The sequence below is a fragment of the Bufo gargarizans genome, chromosome 4, assembly GCF_014858855.1.
Source record: "Bufo gargarizans isolate SCDJY-AF-19 chromosome 4, ASM1485885v1, whole genome shotgun sequence".
Lineage (NCBI taxonomy): Eukaryota > Metazoa > Chordata > Amphibia > Anura > Bufonidae > Bufo > Bufo gargarizans.
The window spans coordinates 95,836,466-95,857,824 of record NC_058083.1 but is presented as its reverse complement, the minus strand read 5'-3'; the positions used below and the strand labels follow the sequence as shown (position 1 = coordinate 95,857,824).

Sequence of the window (21,359 nt, the reverse complement as noted above, 5' to 3'; positions counted from 1 at the left end):
AGTGAATGGGGCTTCAGTGAAAAACGTATTGCATCCGGATGTAGTCTAGATGCAGTCCAGATGTAATGCGTTTTTCACTGAAGGTTGCTAGGAGAAGTTGTTTATAAATCTTCAGTTTTCTTTCACGCGTGCGAAAAATGCATCAAAACTGATTGCACCCGCGGGGAAAAAAATTAACCCAATTGCAGACAAAACTGACTGAACTTGCTTGTGAAATGGTACGAGTTTCACTGAACGCACCCTGAACGCATCCGGACCTAATCCGTCGCTTGTGTGAAAGAGGCCTAATAGTACCAACGATAATACGAGTTCTACATAACAGTAAACGTTGTTTCCCATATGAATACATTGAATAAATAAAAGTATCAAACAATATGCCGATAGTGCCAAACAGCGTATTCATTGATTAATTCTGTAGATTTCTGGCTTTTTTTGCGCCAGAAAATTGGTGTAAACATAGATAAATCTGTCTCGAGTGTTGGCCATAACCCTTTCCCACCCTTACCTCGCCTCCTTTTGGAAAAGTGGCAAGAGCAATGTAAAAAGATACACTTGGGACTTTTTTTTCTCCAAAAAGTTGCATTTAAAAAGTCACAAACACACAGCTTGTGACTTTTTAAAGCCACTTTTCTATATTCCACATAGTGCTGGTGAGTGCCACGGAATGCCTAGTGCCCCACGACATTGGGGTCAACCACAACCTTCATGATCTCAAGAAGGAATCCAAATATACTGGCCCAGCGGCCATGCCTAGGCATCTCTGTGATGGTCTATGTTACAAAGAGACTCCCTGATCTCACACTAGGGGAGATCATTCGTCCCAGTATACCTCCTTTGGGTCATCCCATTATTGTTTGGGCTATGACACTAGTTATACCTTAGTTATGCAGTAATACCTAGATGAGCAGATTATATTCCAATATCCTCTCTATTTTACAGATGATTTGAAACCATGCAGAACAAGTGGATCAAAAACACAAGGTATTGACTTATTCTCAGCAAAGGAAATCTGTCACGAGGAAATTCACGGTTACACCAGGCACAATGCTTTCCACCTGAATGTAATGATACATTTTACTTACTGATCCTCTGCTTCATTCTGGAGAAATAGTACTTTTATTTCACATGCAAATGAGTAGTTAAGTGCACCGAGGGTGGGGCCTAAGCCACTCTGTGCACCCCTGCTCCTCCTGCTTCCTCGGTCAGCACCTGCCTCTCTTTCTTGATTGGTAGGGCCAGGCAAGATGACAATGCAGAAACCTAGCCCTGTTAATCAAGAAGAGGGAGGGGTTGGTAGAGGAAGCAAGAGGAGCGAGGGTGGCAAAACACAGATAACGTCCGTGTTGGATCCATTTTTTTGCAGAACCATTAAAGGGGTTGTCCGGGTTCAGAGCTGAACCCGGACATTCCTCCATTTTCCCCCCCAGTTCATGCTCCGATGCTCTCCTTTGTCCTGCGTTAAATCATGCAGGGCAAAGGCATTTTTTGGAGATTCGGTGATGTACCGGGGCTCTCCATGGGGCTTACAGGAAGCCCAGTGATGTCACCGGCACTGATGTGCGGGATTCAGCGCTGCCCTAGCCAGTAAAACAGCTAGGGCAGCGCTAAAGCCCGCCCATCAGAGCCGGTGACGTCACCAAACACACTGACGGGCGGAAGCTTATGCCTGGCCATGTGTTATGATAAACAAAAGAGCCCGTGCCCTGCGCGATTTAGCGCAGGGCAAGGGAGCACATCGGAGCATGAGGTGCTCCGATGGAAGCCTCAGGAGTGCTGCCTGGGTGAAAATAAGGGTATGTCCGGGTTCAGCTCTGAACCTGGACAACCCTTTTAACTTCAATGGGTTCATGGTCTGCATTTGTGGCCAAGAATATGACATTTTGTATCCTTTGTGGAACAAACATATGGGTGCGGAAAGCACAAAGGGTCCACAAAAAAAAAACAGATGCAACACAAACTTCATCTTTTTTTTTATTGTGAATTCTAATTTTTGTGGACCTTGTGTGCTCAGGATGTATCCGTTCAATTAGGATGCGGTTGTGTGAAATGAAATCTGTCACTAAATACATTGAAAGTCAACGGGTGACGGATGTGTTGTTTTTAGGCTCCTAAAAAAACAGTTCCATCACCATTAACTTAGGCTACTTTCACACTAGCATTAATATTTTCCGGTATTGAGATCCGTCATAGGGTCTCAATACTGGATAAAAACGCTTCTGTTTTGTCCCCATTCATTGTCAATGGGGACAAAACGTAACTGAACAGAACGGAATGCTCCGAAATGCATTCCGTTCTCATACCGGAGAGCAAACTGCAGCATGCTTCGGTTTGCTTTCCGTCCTGGGATGCGGAGCAAGACGGATCCGTCATGACCCACAATGCAAGTCAAGTTTTTTCGGACACAATCTGACACAATAGAAAACGGATCCATCCCCCATTGACTTTCAATGGAGTTCATGACGGATCCGTCTTGGGTATGTTAAAGATAATACAACCGGATCCGTTCATAACGGATGCAGACGGTTGTATTATCAGTAACGGAAGCGTTTTTGCGGAACAGTGCCGGATCTAGCAAAAACGCTAGTGTGAAAGTAGCCTTACATAGTTTTCAGCACTGGATCAGTTTTTTTCTGTTTTTATAACCGAACACAAAACCGCAGCTTGCAGCAGTTTTGTGTCTGGTCACACAACCGAATACTGACGAAACGGACGACATCCTGAATGGATCTCTTTCCGTTTAGAATGTATGGGGACAAAACAGTTTTTTCCGTTAGTGATATCCTCTGATGGATCTAAATACCGGAAAAATACAATGCAAGTGTGAAAGTAGCCTTAGCAAGTTTTTTTTACAAGCATGTTTACTGAAGTCAAAACGTTGCTAGGTTCTGATGCCTGTTAGTGAATTAATTACACAGTAACATAGTATATGTCCATCCAGTTCAGCCTGTCATCCTGCAAGTTGATCCAGAGGAAGGCAAAAAAATCTGTGAGGTAGAAGACAATTTTCCCCACAGAATAATTCCCTGGATGAATTTTCCCTGAATAATTCCCTCTCTAGTAGCTATAGCCTGTAATATTATTACCCTCCAGAAATACATCCAGGCCCCTCTTGAATTCCTTTATTGTACTCACCATCACCACCTCCTCAGGCAGAGAGTTCCATAGTCTCACTGCTCTTACCGTAGATGATGGGAGAGATCTCTGTATATTTATACATAGTAATTAAATCTCCCCTCAGTCATCTTATTTCTAAAGTGAATAACCCTAATTTTGATAATCTTTCAGGGTACTGTAGTCCCCCCATTCCAGTTATTACTTTAGTTGCCCTCCTCTGAACCCTCTCCAGCATTGCTATATCTGCCTTGTTCACAGGAGCCCAGAACTGTACACAGTATTCCATGTGTGGTCTGACTAGTGATTTGTAAAGTGGCAGGACTATGTTCTCATCATGGGCATCTATGCCCCTTTTGATGCAATCCATTATCTTACTGGCCTTGGCAGCAGCTGCCTGACACTGGTTTTTACAGCTTAGTTTCCTAGGTCCTTTTCCATGTCAGTGTTACCCAATGTTTTACCATTTAGTATGTACGGGTGACTTGCATTATTCCTTCCCATGTGCATAACCTTACATTTGTCAGTGTTAAACCTCATCTGCCACTTCTCTGCCCAAGCCTCCAATCTATCCAGATCCCTCTGTAGTAGTATACTGTCCTCTTCCGTGTCAATTACTTTACACAGTTTAGTGTCATCTGCAAAAATTGATATTTTACTGTGCAAGCCTTCTACAAGATCATTAATAAATATATTGAAGAGGATAGGGCCCAATACTTTCTCCTGAGGTACCCCTCTAGTGACAGTGACCCAATCTGAGTGTGTACTGTTAATAACCACCCTCTGTTTTCTATCACTGAGCCAGTTACTTACCCACATACAGACATTTTCTCCCAGTCCGAGCATTCTCGTTTTATATACTAACCCTTTATGTGGTACAGTGTCAAATGCTTTGGAGAAGTCCAGATATACGACATCCATTGATTCACCGCTGTCAAGTCTAGAACTTACCTCCTTGTAGAAACTTATTACATTAGTTTGACATGACCAATCCCTCATGAAGCCATGCTGATATGATGTTATTTGCTTATTTTCATTGAGGTACTCCAAGATAGCATCTCTTAGAAAACCTTCAAACTGTTTACCCTCGACGGATGTTAAACTTACCGGCCTATAGTTTCCGTGCTCTGTTTTTGGATGCTTTTTGAATATTGGCACCACGTTTATGCGACAATCCCGTGGAACACTCCCTGTCAGTATAGAGTCTGCATATATCAGAAATAAGGGTCTAGCTATGACATTACTTAATTCTCTTAGGATACGGGGGTGTATGCCATCCGGTCTTGGCGATTTGTCTTTAGGACGCGGCTGTACTTCTTCCTGGGTCAGACAGGGCACTTTGTAAAAGAAAATTCCTCATTCATTCTGCATTTCATCATTATTTTCTTCAGTGAATATAGTAAAGAAAAAAATATTTAATAACTTTGCTTGCTCTTCATCGTTCTCTGCAACTTCCCCTTCATCACTCTGTAAAGGGCTGACACCTTCAGATTTATACTTTTTACTATTTATATAATTAAAGAACATTTTAGGGTTAGTTTTGCTCTCTTAGTCAATTAATCTTGTGGTCTCTAGTTTGGCCGCTTTTATTTGTTTTTTACATATTCTATTTTGTCAAAAATAAATATTAGAGAGGGCTCACCTACTAATCAAGAATGGTATGGGTGCTCCTACAAAGAGGATTCACCCAATCCTCTAAAAAATGTTGAGAGCAAGAGAGAAAGTAGTAGGGCACACCACTTATTTGGTTCCACACGGATGATTAGTACAACAATATTTATTAGTCGTAATATACAATGTTAAATGGGCATGCTAAAATTAAACACTCTAAAATGGATTAATAAAATACTTAAATACAGTAGTAAATTAATTAAATTAGTTCTCTGTATTTAAACCAGAGCTTCAGGGTCTTTTATATGGTACGATAATGTCTTTCCAAAGCATTAATTAACCCAATCAATATCCCAATAGGTAACACTTCAATAGTAGACTTGATATTCAGATACAGTCTTTTAAATAGTCGATTGTATCTTTGCGGCTTGGTCGTCACTTTACATATATAATCGCTACAATGTTACTGCCTGTTTGTAAGAATAAGCCGGAGCTGTTTTACTCACTGTTTTGAATGGAGTAATGCCGGTTTTATTACATCACTGGTGGCGTCCCCCGTGTGATGAAGTTCTTTACAGGATGCGATGCAATTTCCACAGGACTTGTAAGGATTCGGGATCCTCGGTGTTCGTATACAAATGTACTGTATTGGAGGTCAGCTGGTAGTATATTCCTTCTGCACTTTTAGTTGGTGTTTCGCAGGGTTAAAACTCACCAGGAAAGACTCTCCAGAAAAGCAGGTATCCGGCTTTTCTTTGCTTTTAAGAACGAAAGAGTCACCGGTCCCTCTCCTCTTTCTTTTCTTTACTTTAAGCGCTTTTTGATCCTCCGGTTCTGTACTTTATCATGGGATTAATTACCATACGCGTTTCGGAGTGGGCTATGACTCCTTCTTCAGTGGCTGAATTTCCCATGAAAGTGACCAGTTTTCATACACCTAAACAGGTGTGGTCTAAATTGATTTACTTGTGCTGTGTATAGGAAGCGACGTGGGTTTCTTTTCATGGTCGGAAAGACATATATGTCACTCACAAACCCATTATTTCTCAGTTTAAAAAAAGATTAAATCAACATACACATAAATATACCACTTTGTATTAAAAGCGTACAAAAGAATACATCAATAAAATAAATCTAAAATGAAAAAGTCGTATATATTAAAAAAATCGTATATATTTGAAAACCTAAAATGAAAAAATCGTCTATATTAAAAAGATCGTATGCATAAAGGACGAGATCACATTTGTCTACATTATAGATAAAATCCATTGTATTATATCCCATATTTTATATGGTAATAGTTATATATGGCAAGAAAGAGAACTGAAGAACTGAAAAACGCACAGCCCGCTATGCGGTAATTCTGCGATTTTTATACAGTGCGATTTCATAGCGTTTTCACTGTAATTCAGTTTTCTACGATTGGGTATATATTAACTTATATTTAAGTCATACAATCGTATATTCCTTCTAATTCTGTCTGTAATATATATATGACATCAATATTATACAAATAATTAAAGTCATATATATTATCAAGAGATAGTATATATTCTTCCAATAGGACAAATATAAGCAGTAATAAAACAGAATTTTTCTCAAAGGATTTTCATACCAATTTTTCTGTAAAAATTCTTTAAAAAAATCTACTCAAAACAGATGTTCTATTTATTTAATTCAGGGGAAAAGAGATTCCATTCTGAGAGAAAGTATTCCATTCAGAAGATATTTTCAACATTTTCAATATTATTTCAATATTATTCAATATTCTAAATATTGAAAATATTGAAAATGTTGAAAATATCTTCTGAATGGAATACTTTCTCTCAGAATGGAATCTCTTTTCCCCTGAATTAAATAAATAGAACATCTGTTTTGAGTAGATTTTTTAAAGAATTTTTACAGAAAAATTGGTATGAAAATCCTTTGAGAAAATATCTCTGTTTTATTACTGATTACATTTGTCCTATTGGAAGAATATATACTATCTCTTGATAATATATACGACTTTAATTATTTGTATAATATTGATGTCATATATTTATTACAGACAGAATTAGAAGGAATATACGATTACTTTAATATAAGTTAATATATACACAATCGTAGAAAACTGAATTACAGTAAAAACGCAATGAAATCGCACTGTATAAAAATCGCAGAATTACCGCATAGCGGGCTGTGCGTTTTTCAGTTCTCTTTCTTGCCATATATAACTATTACCATATAAAATATGGGATATAATACAATGGATTTTATCTATAATGTAGACAAATGTGATCTCGTCCTTTATGCATACGATCTTTTTAATATATACGATTTTTTCATTTTAGGTTTTCAAATATATACGTTTTTTTTCATATATACGACTTTTTCATTTTAGATTTATTTTATTGATGTATTCTATTGTACGCTTTTAATACAAAGTGGTATATTTATGTGTATGTTGATTTAAGTTAATCAATTTAGACCACACCTGTTTAGGTGTATGAAAACTGGTCACTTTCATGGGAAATTCAGCCACTGAAGAAGGAGTCATAGCCCACTCCGAACGCGTATGGTAATTAATCCCATGATAAAGTACAGAACCGGAGGATCAAAAAGCGCTTAAAGTAAAGAAAAGAAAGAGGAGAGGGACCGGTGAATCTTTCGTTCTTAAAAGCAAAGAAAAGCCGGATACCTGCTTTTCTGGAGAGTCTTTCCTGGTGAGTTTTAACCCTGCGAAACACCAACTAAAAGTGCAGAAGGAATATACTACCAGCTAACCTCCAATACAGTACATTTGTATACGAACACCGAGGATCCCGAATCCTTACAAGTCCTGTAGAAATTGCATCACATCCTGTAAAGAACTTCATCACACGGGGGACGCCACCAGTGATGTAATAAAACCGGCATTACTCCATTCAAAACAGTGAGTAAAACAGCTCCGGCTTATTCTTACAAACAGGCAGTAACATTGTAGCGATTATATATGTAAAGTGACGACCAAGCCGCAAAGATACAATCGACTATTTAAAAGACTGTATCTGAATATCAAGTCTACTATTGAAGTGTTACCTATTGGGATATCGATTGGGTTAATTAACCCTTTGGAAAGACATTATCGTACCATATAAAAGACCCTGAAGCTCTGGTTTAAATACAGAGAACTAATATAATTCATTTACTACTTTATTTAAGTATTTTATTAATCCATTTTAGAGTGTTTAATTTTAGCATGTCCATTTAACATTGTATATTACGACTAATAAATATTGTTGTACTAATAATCCGTGTGGAACCAAATAAGTGGTGTGCCCTACTACTTTCTCTCTTGCTCTCAATATTCTATTTTGTTCCTTATAGTTTTTCAGTGCTTCCTCACTACCCTCCTGTTTTTGTGATTTAAATGCTTTCTTTTTGTCAAAAGGTTTCTTTACAGTTCTATTTATCCAATATTGGTTTCTTCTTGTTCTTAACCTTTTATTCCCATAAGGTATGTACCTCTCACAATTAGATTTTAGGATGCTTTTAAAAATTATCCCATTTTGTGGCTTTATTTTTATTTTTGAGGACATTGTCCCAGTTAGTTCGGCCTATGACCTCTCTTAGTTGGCTTAATTTAGCTTTTTTGAAGTTTGGTATTTTTGTTTCTCCCTGAAGAAACACTCTTATGAATGATAATTGGAAGGTTATTACTTTATGGTCACTATTTCCCAGGTGTCCCCCAACCTGCACGTCTGTTGTTCTGTCAGGTCTATTGGTTAATACTCAGTCCAGTATGGCCGTCCCTCTAGTCGGGTCCTGAACCAGTTGGGAAAGGTAATTGGCTTTAGTTAATGCCAAGATCCTGTTTCCTTTATGAGATGTACAGGTTTCAGTTTCCAAGTCTATATCTGGGTAGTTGAAGTCCCCCATAATAACCACCTCATTATGATTTGCTGCCTCATCTATCTTGTTTATTAGTAGATTTTCTGTGGACTCTGGTATATTGGGTGGTTTATAATAAACTCCTATTAGTAATTTATTATTGTTTTTGCCTCTATGTATTTCTACCCACAGTGACTCCACATGTTCATGTTCCTCACTTATACCTTCCCGGACTGTGGGCTTTAGACAGGATTTTACATAAAAGCAGACTTCTCCCCCTTACCAGTTTTGGCGATCCTTTCTAAACAGACTGTAACACTGTACATTAACTGCCCAGTCATAGCTATCATCCAGCCATGTCTCAGTTATTCTCACTATGTCATAGTCCCCCTCAAACATCACTAATTGCAGTTCCCCAGTTTTTTTAGTCAGGCCTCTGGCATTAGTATACATACATTTAAGAGGTTTATGTATATTTTTTACCCTACACCTTTACTTCTGAAGTGTTCTAGTCTCTCCTTCCATTCCTCCCCCAGTTCCACTACCTTGCCCCCGGTCTCTATCTGCACTATCTTCCCCTCCTATAAAGTAATTACCCTCCCCCAGTCCCTAGTTTAAACACTCTTCCAACCATCTAGCCATTTTCTCCCCCAACACAGCTGCCCCTTTCCCATTGAGATGCAGCCCATCCCTACGATAGAGCCTGTAGCCGAGAGAGAAGTCAGCCCAGTTCTCCAGGAACCCAAACCCCTCCATCCTACACCAGTTCTTGAGCCACTTGTTAACCTCCCTAATCTCCCGCTGCCTTTCTTGCGTGGCTCGTGGTACAGGCAGTATTTCGGAAAATACTACCTTTGAGTTCCCTTCCCTAAGCTTTTGACCTAAATCCCTAAAATCATTTTTAAGGACGCTCCACCTACCTCTAACTTTGTCATTGGTTCCGATATGGACGATGACCGCTGGATCTTCTCCAGCCCCTCCCAGTAATCTGTCAACCCGATCCGCAATGTGTCGAATTCGAGCTCCAGGAAGACAACACACCGTTCGATGATCCCAGTCTTTGTGACAGATCGCCCTATCTGTACCCCTAATAATGGAGTCATTTATGCTTTAATTGAAAGACTGCTTCAGATCTAAGCTAGGATCCGACGCTGTGGGGACCAGGTACCCTCAGAATATTCATCTGGTACCTTCTAAAAATTCTTAAAATTGGCTTTACCCGCTTGTGAATTTGGAGTGCTGCACACCTGAAAACTGTTTTGGTACTATGTTATTTGCTATACATAGAACCTAAGAACCTAAAGGCCATCACTCGCACACTTCTCTGTCTGTCTCCATCGTGGATAACGTAAATTATAATTTTTTCATTTTTTCTCCGCACAGGAACATATTATGCTGTTGCTGTTGTGAAGAAGAGTAACAAAGACATCTCATGGAATAATCTTAAAGGCAAGATGTCGTGCCATACAGCTGTAGGACGCACTGCTGGCTGGAATATTCCAGTGGGTCTTATTAATAAGAAGAACAATAATTGTGATATTGGTGAGTGCAAAACAGTGTGACAACTATGCAAAGAGCTTACCTCGCTAAAAAGAACTGTTCAAAACATCTTTATTTGCATGATCGGCTAATTACCAAACCCAAATCTTTAAATATATCTTACATAAATGTCATAGGAAAAAATGCGTATAGCAGCACAACGAAAAATTTAAGTCTTATCTTGTGGTGGTGCCAGCCGTACATACATAAATGTCACCTTTTCTTAAAGAGTTGGGCAGAGTTACAAAAACTTGGCTGCTTTCTTCCCACAACAGCACCACACCTGTCCACAGGCTGAGCTGCAATGCCAGATGCAATGCATGGACAGGGGTGGTGCTGTTTTGAGAAGATAGCAGCCATGTTTTTGCTATTCTGAGTAACGTGACCAGTCTGTTTTACACATTAGTGACCAAGCAAATTTTTATTTTATTTTTTATCGTCACATGCACAAAAAAAGAAAATATTTTTGCCTCACGGCGTCCCAAAACCCAGAACTTTTTGATTTTTCTTTCTATGGAGCTGTGTAAGGGCTTTATCTTTGAACAACGACTTGTAGTTTTCATTGGTATCATTTTGGGATACATACATACAACATTTTGATCTCATTTTAGAGCATTTTCATTTCCAGCACCACAAAAACATAAACCAAACCAAAATAAACACCTGCCCGTCTGGGCTCTGGCTAATACAGTGAAGTTTGTAACACCTATTGAACACAGGTCACACAGAGAATTCGGATTCTCTACCCAGCAGGGCAGCCAGTTTCCCAGACTTTCTCCAGGCATTACTCTCCCCAGACTGACAGCCTGGACTGACTTTACTTCCCCTTGACAATCCCAGCTGGCCTCAGCTGGGGATCCCTCAGGCTAGGGGAAAACCTGCCACGGAATGTGGTGGACTGGGGAGGTCCCTCTACCAATCCTACCTTCTCCCAGTCCAAAAAAAATCCAGCCCATAAACTTAACAAAACTGTCTCAGCAACCTACACATTGCTGAGGCCATTTTAACCTTCTGGATTTTTTGTACCTCACCCAGTTGAGGAAGCTGGGTGGGATATACACCCCTTCCAGGACTTTACCATACACTTTTCTGTTCACCTTACCACACTTGGTAGCAGACCACTGCTTAAACATCATGATCTGCAGACAGGAACAATGAGTTTTGGTTCCGGCAGAACAACACAATCACCTGATAAATGTGGTGTTTGCTCATTCATAGTGTGAACATTGGCACCTTTTACACAGGCCACAGTTATCGGGAACCAAGCGCTCATCCCCGATAATTTATCTAAAAATTGGTCCGTGTAAAAGGACCCTCTGTCTAGAACTCCAAACGGTGCTGTTACATACTTGAATAACACCCACTGCTCTTATTTTGATTCCCTCTCAAAACATCTTCCTAAGATATCCAATATCTGCGAGAAGTCTCTTACAGTGCAGCAATTCCTTTTGTTTCTGTACAATAGCAGGAGTCTCCCCACCAACCACATACAGAAATGTTCATGTTGCAATACTGAGCAACTGAGCACATGTGACCACCAGCACTGGACGTACAGCAAGGGAATCAAAGGAATACTAGTGATGCTATAACAAATATGTAACAGCTATATCAAAACTCAAAAGTTTTAAAGGGCATCACCCCCAAAATGTATTTCAATGTAAGCATATTATCATGTGTTCCCCAAAACATCAGCACATCTTTCTATTGAAAATAAGGTTTCTGGTGCGCCATGGGCAGGGTCCCTCCATTTGGTTCACCATCACATCACCCAGCAGCTCTTTTTCTTTTTGATTGAAAGTTCCTGAGATTTCAGAGCCACTAGTGATGACACATGTGAAGCGACATCGGCCGATTATCATAAATGAGAGTTCGTAAGAACATTCATTCCTGATAATCAGCCCAAACATCGGGCAGTAAAAATCCAGCTTTAGAGAACGTTGCAATGCACACAAATGAGTTGCATTATCTTCTCTAAGACATGAGATCGATCTGTACGTGCAAGAGATTTACAGCTCCTGGCAGATATAATGAGGGCAATTTGGGCCCAGTAGCCCAGATTACCCTCATTATAATCCACCCCTGGAACCAAGCAAGTGTATCTGTAATGTTACTGATAATATTTCATCTGCTTTGTGTATATGGCAGGTTCCTACTTCAGTAAAAGTTGTGCTCCTGGCTCGGACATTGATTCCACCTTCTGTCAGCTATGTATGGGTGACCCCCAAAAACCTCTCACAGATTCTAAGTGTTCTCCTAGTGATGCTGAAGCTTATTATGGATACTCCGGAGCCTTCAGGTAACTAAGACTAATAGCTTCTAATAATCTCTTGTTCAAATTTCAAAAAAAGTGAAATATCTGAAAGATGATAAGCTGGTTAAAGGAGTTCTCTGGGCTATCCATGGATAGATCATAAATATCAGATCGGCTGGGGTCTGACATCTGAGCCCACCCATTAGCTGTTTCAGGTTACAGTGGCGCAAGAAACTAACATTGTACAGATTGGAAGCAGAAGGCTACATGCCTTGTGTAGTTTCCAGTTCCAGTTCACTTGAATATAGCTTTCGTTAAGAGTTACAGCAACCTGAAACAGCTGATTGTGGGGGTATCGTCAACATCTGTAACTTAGAGAACTTCTTTAATCTAATTGCGGTCTTATCGTCACCACTATGTGCTAGACCAGGTGTAGACTGCCCTTTGGGACTAACAGTAATGGCCAGCTGCTATTCAAGGAGCCTCCGTCATTCCTCTTAGAAGCACGTGCCACCACGCCAAAACTAACCTTGACACACTATGGCCACCTACTATACCAATGAAAGTGCCTGTGACCTTTGTTCCTTTACCTCCTCGCCTTCTAGAAAACAAATTAAAAAGGGACTGGGAAATTAGTGGATTTTAGGCAAATCTGGACAACATGTACAACTGCTAAACTAAGGATAATCTAACCTAACGTCATAGTGTTTTAGTGGAGGTAGTAGCTTCTGTCATTAATGAGTGGTGGGTAGAAGAAATGGACTAATACATTGTCAATGTTGATAACTAACATACGTTTCTGTAATTGTAGGTGTCTTGTTGAAAGAGGAGATGTAGCTTTTGTAAAGCACACAACTGTATTTGAGAACACAGATGGTAAGAAATTAATATGCTGTAGTTCTAAACCTATAATGTAAGCTTATATTAAACAGAAATACCCACAAAAGAGAGTAACTCTAAGTTATTGAGTCATTCTCTCGAGTTTATTAGCTATTTTGGTGTTTCTTGTTATATCAGTTTCTGAGAAAGCCTGATAACTAATAACATGGCTGCTTAACACCCAACGTCTAGACCGTACACAGTACATCTGACTAAACACACACCTACATGGAAGAAAATATCGATAGGGATAGTTGTACTTGTAGAGACATTGGTTCTTATCCAACTTTCTCAGAAACAAATATAAATGAAGGGGTTGTCTTGGTTTAAATAAAACATTAAGATAAAAGATTTGCTATTGATTTCTATAACATTTTTTAACCGTTTGACTTGTGCAACTTGCACATAATACAGTACAATGCATACTGCTCAGTTCTGTGCTAAATCTGAAATATCACAGCTAAGACTATAACCCATCAGAGAGTAAAGTTACTACAGGTAGTATATATATTTATAGCAATTTGCAGACCACCACCCAAATTAAAATGTAGCCTTTAATAAATATTTAATAAAAAAATAACCCACAATCAAAAGGAAATAGATGATAAACGAAAACAAAATAATAAATCAGCAATGGAGATTAGGGCAGTTTTGTAGATATAGGTGTAGGCCATGACATTTTATTACTGAATATCTCTTGTATCTATAATTTTTTGTTTTTGGCATTTATGTTAGGTATTCTGATAAACCTGCTTTAGGCCACACTACTATGGTAGGGCCATCTAGGGGCTTTCAGGAGGTTCCTGAATACGGGATCGTCCCTATCGGGGCGGCCATTTTGTTTTGTAGGAAGGGACTACAACATAGGGCCAGTACTAAAGAAAGTCTTCATCTAGTGGCCTACACCTAAATCTACAAAACTGCCCTAATCTCCATTGCTGATTTATTATTTTGTTTTCGTTTATCATCTATTTCCTTTTGATTGTGGGTTACTTGTTATGAAATATTTATTAAAGGCTACATTTTAATTTGGGTGACAGATCTATCTACAGCCTTATTTTTGCTTCCACTGAAGCTAATCTAAGATCAGATCTAAAACTGTTAATGCAAAAATGTGAGTCAAACAGAATTTGACCTTAGATTAGCTTCAGGAAAGGTTAGGCTAGGTCCCGATAGGATCCTCCAATGCTAATTCAAGCAAAAAAAAGCAGGACAAAATACCAGTGCATGTCTGGCAGAGTCAAGGAAACGGCATTTAAAACCTGATGAACCTTAATATAGTCAGTGGAATCTGTCAGGCACCATTAGTGTCTGGTACATGCTGGATCTTTTTTGGGATCTGTCAGGCACCATCTGTGTCTAATACATGCTGGATCTGGCATGTCTTTTTTTTGTGTTCCTATATAGGAAAATCCCCAGTGATCTGAACTCAGCCTTAGAGAGGAGCTGCAGACAGAGTTTGTCTGAAATTGCAAATAATTACAATGTCATAACCTTTAATCCGCTTTTAAATTCATTTTTGGAGGCAAAGTGGACAAAAACTAGCCATTCTGGTACCTGCACCACCATATTTTAATCACTCATATAATATACAGCAAAAGTGCTGATAGCCACCCTACTAGGCCCTTTCTCTTGCGGGACCTAATATACCCTGGTTGCCTGCATTTGGCTTCTTGTCAGGGATAGCCTAAAGGGATCAACCCTTTAAAAAGCAGCTGAATTGAATTTTAACAACTTGACAGACGTGAAAACTTAAGCTGGCCAAACATGTTAGATAGAGGTTGGTTGATAGTTGGACAGCAGTTAAACTAACAAACGTCTGGTGAACGTTCATTTCACAGACATAATCAAACACATTTTATTCCATATTGGCCATACATTTTTAACTAAACAGGGCAATTGACGAAAGATCTTTCAAGGAACTTTCATTCAAAGTAAGATGTTTCGTTGACGAATGATCTTTCTTTGAATTAAAGATCTCTTGAAAATATTAAACACAGTCAATAATGGCCTGTCATTCATTGGCTAAAACAATTGTTTGCTGTTAAAGGGGTTATCCCATGAGTAATGTAAAAAATAGTATAGTACATGGCAACCTCTTTCTAACAAAGCTAGAACTATCCAGGTACCTCAAATGGATCCAAAGATCTCCCCATTCATTGCTCTGCTAGATTTATATCAAGCTGACAGCTCAAGGGGAGTGTCTTTTCTGCTATAGCTACATACTCTCCCTATCCAACTCAGGAGGCAGTTGAAGGATGAAACTGAGCATATGCGGCCATCTCAGTGAGTAGGTCAAAGAAATAAGAAAAAAAAAACTAAACAGCAGGTGGCACTATACAGATACATTTTATTGAATAACTCAATGGCTCAATTTCATGTAGCAGGTTATACTGTTAATGCACTGGTAGACATTAAAGAGGACCTTTCACCTGTAAAAACAATGTGAACTAAGTATGCTGACATGGAGAGCGGCGCCCGGGTATCTCACTGCAGTTACTATTATCCCCGGGCGCCGCTCCGTTCTGCCGTTATGTCCTCCAGTATCTTCGCTCTGTAAGTTATAGTAGGCGGTGTCTGCCCTTGTCCTGTGGGCGTCTCCTTCTCCTAGGCTGTAGCGCTGGCCAATCGCAACACACAGCTCACAGCCTGGGAGAAAAAAAACTCCCAGGCTGTGAGCTGTGCTCTGCGATTGGCCAGCACTGCAGCCTAGGAGCAGGAGACGCCCACAGGACAAGGGCAGACACCGCCTACTATAACTTACAGAGCAAAGATACCGGAGGGCATAACGGGAGAACGGAGTGGCGTCCAGGGATAATAGTAAGTGCAGTGAGATCCCCAGGCGCTGCTGTACATGTCAGCATACTTAGTTCACAATGTTTTTACAGGTGAAAGGTCCTCTTTAAGGTTTATTCATTTATTGTTGATGGGCTTCATTCAGGTAAAAGTTCTACAGAATGGGCAAAGAAACTGAAGTCAAGTGATTTTGAGTTGTTATGCCTTGATGGCTCTCGTGCATCTGTCAGTGACTACAAAACCTGCAACCTGGCAGAAGTACCGGCCCATGCTGTCGTCACCCGATCAGAGAAGAGGATTAGTGTGCAGAAGATGCTTAGCAAACAGCAGGTAATGAATTGAGAAGATCACTGTCAAATCATCTCCAAATGTTTCTGCGTCATTTGTCTGCTTCCTATCAGATTTCAAAAACAAGCAATTATCCTGAGGTAGATTCATTCACAATTAGTGCTGAAACACCAGCACCTAAGCCCACACCAAAAGACTGCTGCACCCACTCATATCCACCCACACCAAAACTACTCAAGGTATCCCTGAAAACAAAGATCGAAGTTTAGATATTTATACCTTTAGAGCCTGCAAAGTCCCCCTGAAGTGTGCTGGATGGTTTTTATGGATCAAATCTCCATCAACCAAAACTTCTTTATCTCAGATCCAGCAGAGATATCTGGGATCAAATAAGGTAGAGCATTTAACTAAGAATGAGCAATGTAGAGATTTTATCTGGGATCAAGCGATGCATATATTTTATCTGGGGTCTGTTTCTAGCAACATGGGGTCTGCCTTTTGCTTTATGTTCATGTAGTTACAAATTTTGCTTGGACAGTTGCATCTGAATCTGGGTTTTGGTTATAATCTAGCTTTGCCTGGTTAAATAGGGGGGAGTTGCTGATTGTCTAGTCTAGTCATTTTATATTCAGGAGGACCTTACTCCATTCTTACTTCATCTACCAGTGAGTTTACTTTAGTACTTTGTTTTCTGCCATTGTTGATATGTGCTTCATAAATTTTATTTTTGTGACTGTCCAGTTGATGTTAAAGAGGACCTTTCGTGGGTCCAGACATTATGAAATAAGTAGCAGGCTATGTAGGGCATAGTCCATGGATGTAAGATCGCTTACTATTGTTTCTGGGCGCCGCTCCGTTCGCCCGTTGTGCCCCTGTTCACTTGTTCACTTCTCCCGCCTGGTATGCTAATGAATTACAGGGAGGAGGAGACTGCCCTGTTTATAAATGGGCGTCTCCTTCTCCCTGGCAGTGACGCTCTCCGGTGTGATTGGACCACGCTACAGCCAGATAGGAGTAGAGGCCCATTAAGAAACCCTGGCGTTTCCTCCTTTCTGTATTGATACCAGGTGGGAGAAGTGAACAGGGGCACAGCAGGCAAATGGAGCGGCGCCCAGAAAAAATAGTAAGTGATCTTACATCCATGGACTATGCCCTACAAAACCTGCTACTTATTTCATAATGTCTGGACCCATGAAAGGTCCACTTTAATTATAGGTGCTAAGCATTGGGACAGAGTATATTAAACCAAGAAACATAAATATTGTCAAATCGAGAACATCAATCAATTTAAATGACCATAATTTCTTTCTGCAGTCTCTGTTCGGACGCGATGGAATCCAGAGACAGAAATTTCAGTTATTTGGCTCTACTGAAGGCAAAGATCTTCTTTTCAAGGACTCTACCCAATGTTTGCTTGAGATTGACCAAAAAATGACTATGGAGGATTTCCTAGGAAAAGCCTACTACTCAGCAGTGTCTACACTTAACAAATGCTCCACAACATCAGGTATTTACTATTCCAGTTCCAATTTTCTCCCACTCATATGAGCTTTATGCATAAACTGGTGTGCACCTGTGGTGGCTTTCTTTGTATACCATGGGGGTCATTTATTAACCCCTTATAAACCCTGGGATTTTCCATGTTTGCGTTTTCGTTTTTCACTCCCCGCCTTCCCATAGTCCTTATATTTTTTAATTCACACAGCCTTATGAGGGCTTATTTTTTGCTGGACACGTAGTGCTTTCTAATGGCACCATTTATGGTTGCATACCATGTAGTAGGAAGCAGGAAAAAAATTCCAAATGGGGTAGAATTGGGAAAAAACACAATTCTGAAAAAGTTATATTTTTTTTTTACACTGTACACTATGCGGTAAAATTGACCTGTTATCTTCATTCTCCAGGAAAGTACAGTGACAACAATACCACACTTGTATAATTTTTCTTGCATTTTAATGCTGAGGAAAAAATTATATATTTTTTATAACCATATTCTGAGCCCTATAACTTTTTTGTAGTTATGTGTACGGGGCTGTGTGAGGGCTCATTTTTTGTGGGACGATCTGTTCTTTTCAGTGATAACAATTTGAAGTGTGTGAGACTTTTTGATCACTCTTTATAAAAAAAATGATTGGGTAGTTGAAGCGACAAAAAAATTGCAAATTGGCTTTTAATTTTTTTTCCCGTTACGCTTTTTTCCGTATGCCATTAATATTGTTTTATTTTAATAGTATGGGCATGTTTGCACGCGGCGATGCCCATGATGTTTATTTTTTTATTGTTTAAGTATTTTTATTTTAAGGAAAGGGGGGTGATTTGAACTTTTATTTTTTATATTTGCAAATACTTTTTTTTACTTTTTTAAGTCACGTTGTGTGACAATAACTGGCACTCATTAGATTGCCTATTATGATCATTGATGTCTATATAGACACCATTGAACACTTCATTTGCACTATACCAATACAATGCTGCCACCTAGTGGCCTGTATTGGTATAGTCATCTAATAGGCACCAAAGCCTGCTTGAGGCTTCAGCCTATTAGATCAATGTAACAGGTTCCCCGACCTCAGCCGGGGAACGCTGTTACCAGAGCGGAAGTGCACGACTTCCGCTTCTGGACTGCGCAGATGCCGTGGTCACATTTGACCATGGCATCTGAAAGGGAAAATGTATGCGATCCGCCTTATGGCTGATCGCATACATGTGCCGCGGGTCTCTGCTATTTAAAATAGCAGAAAACTGGCGGCTATGGGGACCGAACTTCTGCCGTACATGTACGGCAGAGGTCCTTAAAGGGTTAAAGCCGTAATTTGTTTGGGGCAGACTTTTTTATTTGCTTTACGCTGCATTGCTGCTGGAAAATGCACCTAATTTAAATGCATCTTTGGTAGTTCTTGTCCCTGCCAAAGAATCTACGCCAGTTTTTTGGCAACTTTTACACCTTTTTCCAGGCGTAAAATTAGTTATTTAGCCACACTCCTACCACTTAACCAAGACTCCTATGTGACGAAAACGGCATAAAAACCCACATGCAAAAAATATTGCCAACAATGTCGCAAAAAGGGTTCCTGCAACATTTTTATGCCAAAATGGGGCATAGAACTGTTAGTTAATGACCCCTATATGTATAGATTAGTTCAAGTAAATGACTGAGCAAAAAAAAGGCATATTCTATCTTTTTTGTGGAACAGTTATACAGATATGGACAGCAAATGAACGGGTCCACATGTGACACTCATAAATAGCTGATCAGATGTGGATCACAAATGATGGCTCCATCACACAGGAGACACCAATGGTGCCTGGTGGGCTCCACTGACAAAGGGGGATTTCCCATGACTGTATCCGTTTTGTGATCCCCAAATCATGGAAACGCAAAACAGATACAGGCCGTGTGTATCCTGCATTTTCTCCTTCTGCAGCTTCCACACACAGGCACAAATTTAAAATGGACTAAACGGCAAACAGGCCAGTCTTACTAAATACCCTAACATTGAAGAGGTTGTAGTTGGAGGTACACAGAATTACCGACATAATATATTCAACCATACAATAACGGAAACCTGCTATGGAAGTACGGCTTCTCATGCAGGAGATCCAGCTGATGTATGGAGTGAGGAGAGATCAGTTGTGAACCTACTACTCGCTGCTGGTTAATTGTGGATGTAGTAAGAGGTGAGAGTGTCGTGAGTCCGAGGGATTGTCTATAAATTACATATATACTTTTATATATTTACATATTGCATATATTTATGTTTCCATTCACAGAACTGCTGTCCGCCTGCATCTTCCACAGCTGTTAGGCCGGTCTGGAAGTGAAGAATTACCCACTGCTGGCCACTGGTCCTTCATTTCCTGATCCAGTCTTCATCCGTCTACTAAAACAGACCCATTTCTTCAATAAATGTTATAGACGTGACTATATTTGCCTCCATTATTCACACTGTCAATACCTTTTCACAGCTACCACAGCTGCCTCTTGCTGTCTTTAAAGCAAGGCTTCTGCTTGGTGATTTTTTTTTTTCCACGGATTTCTTGCACCATTATATACATAGAACCAGCGTATTTGTAAGCCAAAGCCGGGAGAGAAAAAGTAATATATAAAGATTTGTGCCACTTTTGTGCTCTGGACCCACTCCTGGTTTTAGCTTACAAATACTGATTAGATACTGGCCATCAGAAAGAGGCCTTAGGCTACGTTCAGGCCCCTTGCAGACGAGCTGGTCCGGATTAGGTTTTGACTGCAATTGGGTTCAGTTCTTATCGCGCGGGTGCAATGCGTTTTGCATGCACGTGATAAAAAAAACTGACTGCGGTACCCGGACTTCTTCACAGAAGTTCAGGTTTGGGTTCGGTGTTCTGTATATTTTATTATTTTCCCTTATAACATGGTTATAAGGGAAAGTAATAGCATCCTTAATACAGAATGCTTAGTAAAATGTGGCTTTAGGGGTTAAAAAATAATAACAATTAATTATCTCACCTCATCATGTTGCATGAAAAAAATCCCAGCTCATCTGAACAGCCCCATTGAAGTGAATGGGTCCGGATTCAGTGCGGGTGCAATGCGTTCACCTCCCGCCCGTGTGAAAGGGGCCTAACAGTAGTGTTGTGTAGTGAAATCCGGCAGGCTGCTTTGGCAGCTGTTTTGCACTGTATCTGGAAGTGCCGGACACGGCCAGGCACTGCCAAATTCCCAGTGACTATAATGGACGGTTTTTGGCATAAATGAGGGCTTTTGGCTGGACAAATAACATTGCATGCTGACTTCTCCTTTCTCCAACCAGCTCACTACAGCTGACAAGTCTCTTCCTATACAGAAAGAGTGGACACCTCTCCTTGTGCCCTGCGCCTAAGGGTACGGCAAAACGGTGAGGTTTCTTCATGCAGTTTTGGAAGTCAAGAGTACATCATAAAAGGAGAGAAAGTATACAGGAAAGATGCGACTCCTCTTTTTTTATTATTTCACTCAAGGTTTTGGCTTCTAAAAACCTGACTGTGTGGCCGTACCCTAACACTGGCTGGGACC

The 21,359-nt window shown here is 40.0% G+C and overlaps 1 protein-coding gene across 1 annotated transcript in view; it reads left to right on the top strand.

The window, feature by feature from the left end:
- The window catches only part of LOC122934552 (serotransferrin-B-like), a 59,247-nt gene extending 38,702 nt beyond the window's left edge, over nucleotides 1–20,545 (top strand). The window contains exons 11-17 of the mRNA XM_044290112.1: nucleotides 940–981; nucleotides 9,958–10,116; nucleotides 12,259–12,409; nucleotides 13,176–13,240; nucleotides 16,185–16,369; nucleotides 17,642–17,834; nucleotides 20,099–20,545. Of these exons, the coding sequence (XP_044146047.1) occupies nucleotides 940–981; nucleotides 9,958–10,116; nucleotides 12,259–12,409; nucleotides 13,176–13,240; nucleotides 16,185–16,369; nucleotides 17,642–17,834; nucleotides 20,099–20,133 (830 nt within the window). The 3' untranslated portion in view covers nucleotides 20,134–20,545. The remainder of the gene's footprint in view (nucleotides 1–939; nucleotides 982–9,957; nucleotides 10,117–12,258; nucleotides 12,410–13,175; nucleotides 13,241–16,184; nucleotides 16,370–17,641; nucleotides 17,835–20,098) is intronic.
- Nucleotides 20,546–21,359: the final 814 nt, after the last annotated feature.